This window comes from Panthera pardus, unplaced genomic scaffold, assembly GCF_024362965.1.
Source record: "Panthera pardus isolate Hobbes unplaced genomic scaffold, ASM2436296v1 HiC_scaffold_17, whole genome shotgun sequence".
NCBI classification, from domain to species: domain Eukaryota; kingdom Metazoa; phylum Chordata; class Mammalia; order Carnivora; family Felidae; genus Panthera; species Panthera pardus.
The window spans coordinates 2,020,049-2,031,843 of NW_026526732.1; the positions used below are offsets into that span (position 1 = coordinate 2,020,049).

The 11,795-nt window shown below is 46.5% G+C and overlaps 1 protein-coding gene across 1 annotated transcript in view; it reads right to left on the minus strand.

The window, feature by feature from the left end:
• The window catches only part of AFDN (afadin, adherens junction formation factor), a 138,606-nt gene extending 127,230 nt beyond the window's left edge, over positions 1–11,376 (minus strand). Inside the window, 1 exon segment of the mRNA XM_053904283.1 lies at positions 11,029–11,376. Coding sequence (XP_053760258.1) covers positions 11,029–11,133 — 105 coding nt within the window. The 5' untranslated portion in view covers positions 11,134–11,376.
• Positions 11,377–11,795: the final 419 nt, after the last annotated feature.

Below are 11,795 nucleotides of genomic sequence, written 5' to 3' on the forward strand. Positions count from 1 at the left end.
TAAATTAATCTTCAGTGTTGGTAATCTTAAACATAAATTCAATATTCTAATATTGTTTTTACCACACGCATTTTTTAAAAGTCATATACTTACATATTACTTTGAAGTCTGAAAATTCCGTATTGTGCGTGGCAGGTTTTGGAATATGATTACTATCTCTCTGTGCTTGTACGCTTATCTGTATCTCAGGAAATACACTAAAACTAAGGGAAAACAGTAGTAAAGAAACATCCTTACCGAGTCAGTGGTTGGCATGATTCAGACTTTGAATGTGGGAAGGAGAGAAAGAAAGGACACACAAGTGCCAGAAGACATAAGCCCACACTGAGCAACCCATCCGCCCACCCTAAAACTTGGAAGACGTTAGCCCGCGCCGTTCTCTGAACCGGGAACTGACCTGTGGGTGGGAGTGGCCTGTAGCTCAGTCATGCGATGGTATTTTCAATAACAAAAACATAAATTCTGGCATCTTATTACTGACAAGTAAAACTTAAAATAGGTACTCACATAGAAAACAATCAGATATATAAGAACTGCAAAAAAAAAATACATGTGGAAATCCACCCTTCCATCATACTGAGCGACATTCACATTTTAAATGAGACGTATGTTAATTTTAGAGCCATAGTTGGAAAATACCATGAATGTTTACCGTGAAGGCTTTAACATCTACCTTCAAATACAAACCAAAATCCCTAAGACTAAGTATTGTAGGGCAGAGCTCACAAACCACAGTCTAGGAGTCCCCGGGCTTCCCTCAGATCCCTTCCAGTCAACCACAGAGTCAAAACGTGTTCACATGAATCCCGTATTTAGCATCAGCCGCCGTCATTGTGTCGGCACCTGCGCTAATGCTCAAAGCAATGACGGGTCAGACTGATGGCCCCTTAGCACAAATCAAGGCAGCAGCATCGAACTGTACTAAGTCAATGAATTTATCATGGCTATGAATTCACACTTCAAAAATGGGGGTGCGGTTTCACTGACGAGTGTCTTTGATAAAACAGAAAAAAATGACTACTTTTATGAACATCTGACTCCCGAGCACACGTTGGTTCAATAACCTGTGCCCCACGCCAGGAAAAACTCTCCGTGGGCCACACCCCAAGTGTCATGGAGCTCTCAAGAAAGAGCACCTGGGACCTTTCCAAGTCGTGAGCAGACCGAGCCCATTTTTCCACGGGCTCACGCTTTCACGTGCAACGGTGACCGACGAGCCGCATCTACAGGGGCCTGCGCGTCTGGCAAGCACTTCCTCACACGTGGATGAGCAGGCCTGGCCCTCCAAGGGCTGCCAACTATAAAATCTGAGCTTTGGTAGGAAGTTGACTTTTTTCTGATCCACCGTAGTATTAACAAATGTGATATTTTGATACTGTTTAAAGAAACGTGTCAACACTCAGAAAATCCACCTAAGTCAGTGAACCAGTATTTCCTAAACGGTCAATGCGCGACAACAAAACCATGCGTGGGTAAAAGATACATTCAAAGAACAAGACAGACAAACTCTAATGTAACAGAACATAAAAAATATTTTTAAAGGATCTTGAAAAGAAGAATGAGCAGCAGAAATTGAAATACTTAGGCTCAAACCAAAAACCTTCATATAACTGATTCTCTTATCACCCATGTCTCTTAAAAACAATCACCCCAAAAGTCACCCCAAGTTTTTGCCAATACAAAAATTCATTAAAGTGAAAATGTAATGTAGCCTAAAAACTCATTAGAAAGCTCACGTAAAATCACGGTACTGGTTACAAGCACTGGTCTAGAAGTCGGCTGCACTCAGAAAGTCATCAGATAATACATAAAAATAACATGTTTGAAAGACATCTTCCCCATGCACAGGCTTTATACCAAACACGTACACAGAAGTCACACGGTTTAAGAATACAATGGTTTTTAAATATTTGACTGTATCCGACAGTATTTGCATTTTTGCTCCCTCCTCGTTTTCTCAACATATGGAACCAGATTCAAAGCAACGGGAAAAATGGACAATCTGAAGTCTCAGCACCAAAACCGTGACTGATAACAGGGCACAAAAAGAAATTATAAGACAAATTTTATTGGTTCTCTCATAAAAATCAGGAAATGAAAAGAATAGTAAGTAGGTCACCATGGAAAGTACCACTCATAGCAAACAAGAGTAAAGAGAAAGTACATTCTTACAAGGAACAACAGTTTACATTTGGAAAAAGCAAAAATCTAATCTTCTATTAGCAAAACATGTACGGAATCAAGCAACGGAGAACAATAAGCTACAATTCTGAACATAACAAGCTAGCTGGGCTGCTCCGAACCAATAAACACCCAAACAAGACTAACGAATGAGCATTTTTTCACGGGTCTTCGTTTTAGGAGTCAAACCGTCTTTTACTACATAAACAGTAAGACTCTCAGATGAAATTTTAGAAAGCAAGACAAGACTTCTACCCGTCATGCCCTTGTCAGCACGGATGGTGAGAAGCTACACTCAGCAGCGCTCTGCCCCCTGGCGGTGTGCTTCTGGCTCCCAAAATGGAGGATGGCTTCAAAAACACAAAGAAAGGGGCGCCTGGGTGGCTCAGGTGTGGAGCACCCGACTGCAGCTCAGGTCGTGATCTCGTGGTCCAGGAGTTCGAGTCCTGCGTCGGGCTCTGTGCCGACAGCTCAGAGCCTGGAGCCTGTTGCGGATTAGGTGTCTCCCTCTCACTCTCTGCCCCTCCCCCACTCACACTCTGTCTGTCTCTCAAAAATGAATAAATATTTAAAAAAATTAGAAAACACAAAGAAAATATCTGATATTCTATAAAAATGGTCTTGTCCGTTCTGCCTAGGTCAACTGGGCACTAGCAGCAATAATAAACTTAAGGAAGTTTGAAACGTCAGAAACTGAAAAAAGTTTAAGCAAATTCATCTCGTTCACACCTAGAGTTAACGCAGACAATTCCAGTTTACTCCTCTTGTCCTGGCAGAATTATTACTCACGTACGTTCCATACGGTTCTCTCTTAACGATAATGCCACGACAACATTTAAAAAGCAACTCCCAACATGGAGGAAACGTACTTCAATATAATAAAGGCCACATATAACATACCCACAACTAATATCCTTAACTGTGAAAAGCCAAAAGTTTTTCTTCTAAGATCAGGAACGAAACGAGGACGCGCACTCTCTCCATTTTTATTCATCATACTATTTGAATCCTATTGGAATAAATGTATTCGGTAAAGTTGCAGGACACAAATACACAAACATCTGTTGCATTTCTATGCACCATTAATGGACTTCAAAAGAGAGATTAAGAAAACAATCCCAGGCACAATTGCACCAAAAATAATAAAATACCTAGGTATAAATTTAGGCAAGGAGGAGAAAGACCTATACACTTATAGCTACAGACGCTGATGAGGAGAAAGACCTATACACTTATAACTACAGACGCTGATGAAAGAAACGAAAGACAACACAAATGAAAAGATATATCATGCCCACTGGTTGGAAGAATATTCTTCCAATGGAAGGGTTCCCAACCTGAGGGAAGAATATGGTTAAAACGTCCATACTACCCAAAGCAATCTATAGATTCAATGCAATCCCTATCAAAATACTCAAGGTATTTTTCACAAAACTAGAATAATTCTTAAATTTCTATGGAACCACCAAAGACCCCAAACAGTCAAAGCAATCTTGAGAAGGAAGAACGAGACTGGAGGTATCATGCTCCCTGGTTTCAAACTCTACCTATGAAGCTGCCAAAACAGTATGGCACTGGCACAAAAACAGACACACAGATCAATGGAACAGAACAGAGAATTCAGAAATAAACCCACATTTATACAGCCAATTAATCTTCACCAAAGGAAAAAGAATTATACAACCCAGAAAAAACAGTCCCTTCAATAAATGGTGTTGGGAAAACTGTACAACTACATACCAAAAAATGAAACCAACCGGACCACTTTCTTTTACCATATACAAAAATAAACTCAAAATGGATCAATAAAAACTTATCTATAAGATGGGAGACTATAAAACTCCTGTAAGAAAACTCAGGCAGTAAATTCTTGGATCCTGGTCTGAGCAATATCTGTTTGGATTTGTTTCTTCAGACAAGGGCAACAAAAGCAAAAATAAATGAATAAAACTACATCAAATTAAAAAGATTCGGCAGAGCAAAGGAAACCATCAAAAAAAAAGGGGGGGGGGTAATGTACACAATGGGAGAAAATACTTGCAAACCACATATCACATATACCCAAACAAAGAGTTCACACAATGCAATAGTGAAAGAAAAAAATCAATTAAAAAATAGGCAGAGATTTTTTTTTTATCTGGGGGCACCTGGGTGGCTCAGTCGGTTAAGCGTCCGACTCTTGATTTCGGCTCAGGTCATGATCCTGATCAGGGTCTGTGAGTTCGAGCCCCATATCGGGCTCTGCGTGGCCAGCGCAGCGGCCAGCGCCGACCCTGATTAAGATATTTTCTCTCTCCTCTCTGCCCCCCCCCCACTCGTGCACTCTCTCTGTCTCAAAATAAATAAACATTTTTAAAAAATGGGCAGAAATTGTGAATGGACATTTTTCAAAAGAAGACATACAGAAGGCCAACACGTGCATGAAAAGATGCTCAACATTAGTCCTCATCAGGAAAACGCAAAGCAAAACCCCAAGAAGCTACACTTCACACCTGTTAGGGTGGCTGTTACCCAAGAGACAAGAAATAACAGCTGTTGGTGAGGATGCGGAGAAGAGGGACCCCTCGTGCACTGTCGGTGGGAATGCAAAGTGGTGCAGCCACTGTGGAAAACAGTACGGAGGTTCCTCAAAAATTTTTAAATAGAACTACCCACCATACAATCCAGCAACTCCACTTGTGGGTATTTATCCAAAGAAAACCAAGAGACTAATTCAAAAAGATACAGGCACCCCTCTGTTCACTGTAGTCTTATTTACTACAGCCCAGATATGGAAGCAACTTCAGTGGTCATCAATGTATGAATTTGAATAAAGATGTGGTATACATACACCATGGATTATTACTCGGCCATTAAAAAAAATAAAATCTTGCCATTTACAACAACATGGATAGACCTGGAGAGTATTATGCTAAGTAAGTCAGAGAAACACAAATACCATATGACTCCACTTACGTGAAGTCTGAAAAGCGTTAACAAACACCACCAGTGACAACAAAAATAGAAATAGACTCAAAGATACATAAAATAATTGTCAGAGGCGAGAGGGGGTGGAGGAGGGACAAAAGAAGGGAAGGAGAGTGAAAGGTACAAACTTCCATTTACAAGATAAATACGACCTGGAGATATCACGCACAACGTAGGGACTTTAGTTAATGACACGTAACAACTCTGAACGGTGACAGGTGGTAGGCAGGTTTAGTGTGGAATCTCCTCCTCATGTCCGTAAATGGGTACGAATGCTGGGTCACTATGTTGTATACCTGAAACTAATAATGTTGTATGGCAACTGCATTTTCATCACTCTCACTCACACACACACACACACACACACACACACACACACACACGCCACAGTGAAGCGTGCTGTGTGTAAATGAACGTAAAAACATGACCCTGCAAACAAGTGCAACAGAAGTTCACGTCATTTTCTGTAGGCCACGCAATGTAATTTTCTTTGACACCAAATTTTTTTTTGAACAAAAGTACAGAAGTCTTGGCTACTTTCCAGTCACAGCCAGCTACTCAATTTCAGTTCCTCTAAATAATTTCATTCATGACACACACCTGTAAACTTGCAAGTATGAAACTTCAAATTATCCTTACGTTCTGGAGTCAACTATCAGGAAAATATCTTCGACGTGGGCTATTTCACCTTAAAAAGTACGTGTACTTCCTAAGTTAAATTCTAACACAATTTTGGTCAATCACATATGCCAAAATGCCGAGTGAAGTTTCACATTTGTATCGTTGCTAGAACCAAACCTCGACCAGATGACCGAGACGGGCAAAGGAAAGCCCTCACGAAACCCCTCGCTAGCCCTCGGCCTGCTTGATTTAGCCCCGAGGCAGGACTGGAAATGTTAAGACAAGCTTCTGCTCATTCACAGTAATGCATAAAGACGGTCCAGCTTTGACAACACGCCCACACCTGCCATCAACTCATACATACGGGGATCCTAGCTAGAAGCCCACCGATGGATTCTCAGGTCCGCCAGCCCTCAGTGGCAGCTAACAGGCGGGGGGTGCACCCCGACCTGGCTGATGGGTCTGGGAGATGTGGCCGAACTGCTTAGAATCTAACTCAAGTGTACATGCAGGTCAATTCTTCAGCTCTCTCCTAGGCTTCTTCAAGGTGAATGAGCATATCCTAACTACAATCGGCCAGGAAAATAAGAGAAACAGCAAACTTTTGAACAAAAATCAACAGAATTTACCTAACCTGAAAATAATTTTCAGTTATTCAAGAGATCAGTTTAGCTTTATGTACCATGAGTAGTATTCGTATCCATTTCATTTACAATAAAGGAAAACAGATTTACATCACGATAATTGCTAGGATTACTTTTTAGCATTTTCTGACTTCATGCCTAAGCTCAAGTCTGGTAAGACTGTTTATAAACAGAATCACCAATGCCTGGTAATAACGTTTTGCGCACAACTGCTCGATTAAATCCTTAACGACATAACACCAAGCCTTCTCTTCTGCAGCTTCTCACCAACTTGGTACATGCCCTGACCGTCTGTGACTCTGACTCTTTCAAGAAGACGGCAGAGCCACTTCCACTGCTGTGCTATTAACCGCAACCAAAACTTGACAGTTCTAGAAAAGACCAGTTACGACAGTTACCTGCCATTAAGTCTATAAACTGCAGAAATTAAAATTAGTTTTCATCGGCAAGAGGAGAGCAAATTGAAGCTGGGCTCGATGCGGTTTCAATTTAAGACGTGAGACGATGTGAGACAAGGGTTTCACCTCAGACTGACCGGCTCACACCCATACAGACCTAAAACTCAACCAGTTATTACAGGAAAGAAAGGTTAAAAAAAAAAAAAAAAAAAAGGTTACAACCACCACTGAGTTCCAAGTCAAAAAAAAAAGACAGAGATGCCTATAAATACTACAAACACATCATCGGCCACTGCCTGTATCATTATGTATTAGTCACCAACAAAAGGGATCTTCTGAAGTATCGATGTTCAACAGCCCAACTGCTGTTTTCAAAACAGTCTCAAATACAGTTCAGGGGTATGATGCAGCATAGGTACAACCTAAGTACCAGTCTGGAACATAGATGGAGCTATAAATTATGCAACTTATCACTACTTCCTACTCCACCTCTGCTGACAAACCAGAAGTTGTTTTTTACGCACACCTCTGGGTAACATGAATCACCGCCTTACTTCCCCAGATTAACCAGAATATTAAAATATGACACATTCACCTTCAACAAAGCACATGTGGGTGTCTGTGCAAATTCTAGATTATTTTTTCCCATCGGGGCAAAAAGAAGACAATGAGCTCAATAAATTATTTTTAAAAAACTGACTTTAAGAACCACCTCACGAAGTAAAAGGGTCCACCGCCTAGAATAGTTTTTGCATTTAGGTGTAACCTTTATGCAAAAGAGAAACACGTGAAAAGATAAATCTTTAAAAGCCTAACAAATACATTGCAGTCAGTTTTTAAGATGCATATGCCCCACGTTTGGTCAGGAGTAAAGGTGTGTACGGAAAGGACGCCGTATTCACCGCTGCTTTTCCACAAGAGTAAATTCCTAAGCTCTTGCTCTCATGAAATCAGGAAGAGAAACACAAACCAAGGGCTACAACGAACGACAAGACTGGGATGAGTTAAACAAGAGAACGCCACAAGCCAGACGGAGACCTCTGGGGAACCAGAGAAGCCCTCTCCCGCGAAGGCAGAAGTGAAGATGAGCAAGAAGTGTTCTACCAGGACAAGTAGCAAGAAATCACGAAAAGAAAGCAAGCCTCAATATTAAGAAAAGAACAGGACTAAAAAGCTTTAAGATTTTATTAGGAGCCATCGTTTTCCACAGGAATCAAGACCTTAATTCAACTTAACACCAATCTCCTAGTGATAAAATGTCAACGTTAAGTTTAGATCAACTCTCGTTTTAAAATTCCAAAAGAATCTAGGAGCCAAGTGAGGAAGGGGTTGAAAAATACGCGGTAAGATATGACCTGCTTTTTGCGTGGAAGCTCTCCTACACATAAATGTGAATCTGAAAGAAAAAAGTAAACTTATTAACCAGGTCGATTTTAGAACGTACTCAGATTTTCTTAAAAAGTAATGTAATCCAAACACCAAGTTTATCAATTTACTAAACACAGAAGCCACAGAATTATCAGTGATTATCAGGATTGCCCGAAATCACCAGTCACAGATGATTAACATAGTTATACAATTTGATAACAAATACTGATCACTGTACCCTCCTCCTCAGAAAAGCAAACAACAGAAAATAAACCACAACTATACTCTCCTATCCGTACATGGAAAGATTATCCAAATATTTAAAGATAAGGAGGCTTAAAGCGCATTGTTAAAGTCAAATTCTGGAGTAAATTTGCCTAACATTTATTGAAAATAACAAAGGCCTAGATCGTGCTTACATTCTTGTAGAAAACTAAGGAAAATGATTTGTGATGGCCAAACAGAGTAACAATTCATCATCAGATGGTACAAACTTCTAGACATGAGTTTAGATACAGCAATGGGAACCCGTGAGCCTTGAAACACTGGTTTAGAGAAACACTAACATGAAGGTTTACCTGCATCATAATGAAAAATACAACATGTTAAATGTGAAAGTCAACTTCCAAGGCCAGAATAAATTTAATAGTATGCAAAGATTCCCCAAAAAACTTAATATTAAGCATGAATGAGGTTCTAGAGAATGAAAAAACTAATATAAATAACACAAAGACATTTTTAAAAGCCAATTTTCTTTGTTATGAAAAGCTCTCCCATATAATTCTGGAGGATCATTTCTAAAAAGAGACCAAGCATAAGTGGGGAGAAAAACTAACTGAAATTCACGACCACGATCCAAAATAGTCCTTCAAATTTGCTTTGCTTCAAGACACTTACAGAGGCACTTTTCACCCTCAGAGTAACCATGGAAAATAAAAAGTACCTCTCCAAATGACAGGCCAGTTTTAGTAACTACTAATATCTCTAAGAGAATAGAGAAAAAGTTTCAAGTGAGTGCTTAAAAATGGAATTTTTTGAAACCAATTAACTACAATCTGATTCTGGTTTAGGTTTTTTAACATGCCAACTGAATTCAAAATCTCAAACAGTAAACTGAAATATCTATTACTAAATTGAAAAACTCTTCCTTTTCTCAACCAGACTTGGGAAATCTCTAAAAAACACGATTATAAATAGGTTCATTCATACAGAAAAACAAAACAACCACGTTCCAAGAAAATATTTTACATCCGAATTTTTTTAACCAGAGAGAAGAAAAATGAACCCATTGTTCTCAAAGACAACATCGTACGAAGAGTCAAATTCTTGCCCGACCGTCGCCTTTCAGAAGACGTGCTGGTAAGTCTACGAACGAACACGAGTACGTGTTACCAGTGTGCCTCCTAGGACCTAAGTGAAAATCATTTGGGAGGATGGGCTGTGAATCAGGACTAACTTACCAGGGTGGAAACTGGCAAGCGAAGCTCACAATGCATATTAATATTCAAGCAAGGACTGAGATGAATGGCTCTGCCCAGCAAGGCGGAAGAAATCCCTCCACCGCAGACAAGACCAAGAGGTTGAACACGGAAACGTCAACGTTACTCAAACGGACGAGCTGGCGTCTGGCGACAGGAGAGAATGCTCACGACAATGTTCACCTGTGCCCACTCGATGGGCGCCTGAAGGCTGGTGTGGGAGCAAATAACACCGACCCTGAAGTGGCTGTTGGAGCCAATCAAGGCTAGGTGCTGGGAAAACAGTCCCCCCGGAGTGCTGGCGCCCGGTGCAAGGTGCACCGCACGGCTACGCCCGGGATCCGCACTCGCCCGCAAGCGTTCACCTCCACCCTAACCCGCACGACCCCTCCGGTCCCGGCTGAGCGGGACTCGAACCCAGCCCGCAAAAACCCTGGAAAGCCTTCCAGCCGCTCGGCCATAAACAACTGCCATTGTCCTGGGCCAGGAGCGAGTGTGACTTCCTCCTCTTCCCGGGAGCACGCCCAGGGCTGGGCGCCCCCCGGCGAGGCCCGGGAGCCGCCGAGCGACCCTGCCCGGCCCCGCCCCCGCCCCGCCGGGTCACCGCGGACGCCCGCCCCGGGGCCCGGCCCGGCGGGGGGAGGGGCGCTCCGGCTTCAACCTGGGAGGCCGGCGACGAATGCGAGAAAGCCTTTCTTTCCAAGGGAGTTCAATTCCGGGCCGCGTTATCAGCAAATGCGCACGATTAGAACTTTCCTGATATTTACTCTACTCTCGCGGCTGGCAACCCCCGAGTTTGCAAACCCACTGGAGCAAAACACCGCCGGTCACATGCTCGCCCGAGTGACAAAGGTCCGCGCTACCCACAGCCCGGAGCGCCGCGGACCCCGCGCCGCAGTCAGGGGGAAACGCGGTAAAGTCACGCCCGCCTCCCGCCGCAGGGCCTCTCGGCCCGCGACCCCCGCGCCCGGCCCGCGACCCCCCGCCCAACCGCGACCCCCCCCCCCCCCCCCCCGAGCCCGGCCCGCGCCCCCCGCGTTCTGCCCGCCGACCCCGCCCCCGGCCCCGCCCCCCCGGCCCCCAACCCCCGGCCGGGCCCGCGACCGCGCCCCCGGTTCCCCGCGGGGCACGCGACCCCCCCCGCCCCCCGCGGCACAGGTGACGCCGCCGCACCCGCGCCCGGCCCCGCGCGGGGATCTCCCCCCCCCCCCCCCCGCCACCACCCGGGCCCCGGGGCGCAGAGTGGGGCCCGGGGGCGGGGTCGGCGGCGGGGGGGGTGGGGGGGCGCCGCCGCCGGGGCTCGGGGAGCGGGGCGGCCTGAGGGGCTCGGCGGAGGGGGAGGGGCGGCCCCGGGAGGGGAAGGACGCTCACCTCGGTGGGCTGGCTGATCTCGAACAGGTCCAGCCGGTTGGCGTTCCAGTGGTGGATGATGTCGGCCAGCTTCCGCCGCTCCTCGTCGCGGCCGCCCGCCGACATCCTCCCGGCCGCGCTCCTCGGCCCGCGCCGCCGCGGGGGTCGGGGCCGGGCCGGGTGGGACCGCGCGCGCCCACAGGTCCGCGGGCCCGGCCGCCCCGCGCTCGGCCGCCTCCGCCCGGCCGCCCCGCGGGCTCCGCAGCCTCCTCGGGCTCCCGGGCTCCTCGGCCGCCTCGGCCGCCTCGGCCGCCTCAGCCGGCCCGCCCCGCGTCAGCCCCGCCGGCCGGTGTGCGCCCGAGCGCCCGCACACGCCGCCCGCGCGCCCCGCCCCGCCCCGCCCGCCGTGCGCGCCCCCGCGCCCGCGTGCCCGCCCCCGCGCGCCCGCGCCGCCGCACCTCGGGCGGCCTCCGCTAGGTGCTGCTGCGCCGGCCGCCGACAGGCCGCCGCGCGCCGGGCCGCCTCACCTCCTGCGCGCCGGGGCGGGGCGGGGCCGGGGCCGGGGCCGGGGCGGGGGTCGAGGGGCGGGCGGGGCGGGGCTCGGGCGGGGGGGCGGGGTTCGGACGCTGCTGGGTTCCGATGGCGCTGGTTCGCCGGGTGCCGGGTTCCGACGCGGCTGGGTTGGAACGCGTGGGTCTGGGTTCCGACGGTGCTGGGCTGGAGGGTGCCGGACTGCGGGGATGCTGGGTTTGCAGGGTTCTGGGTTCTGACGGGCGGGGCTGGGTTCG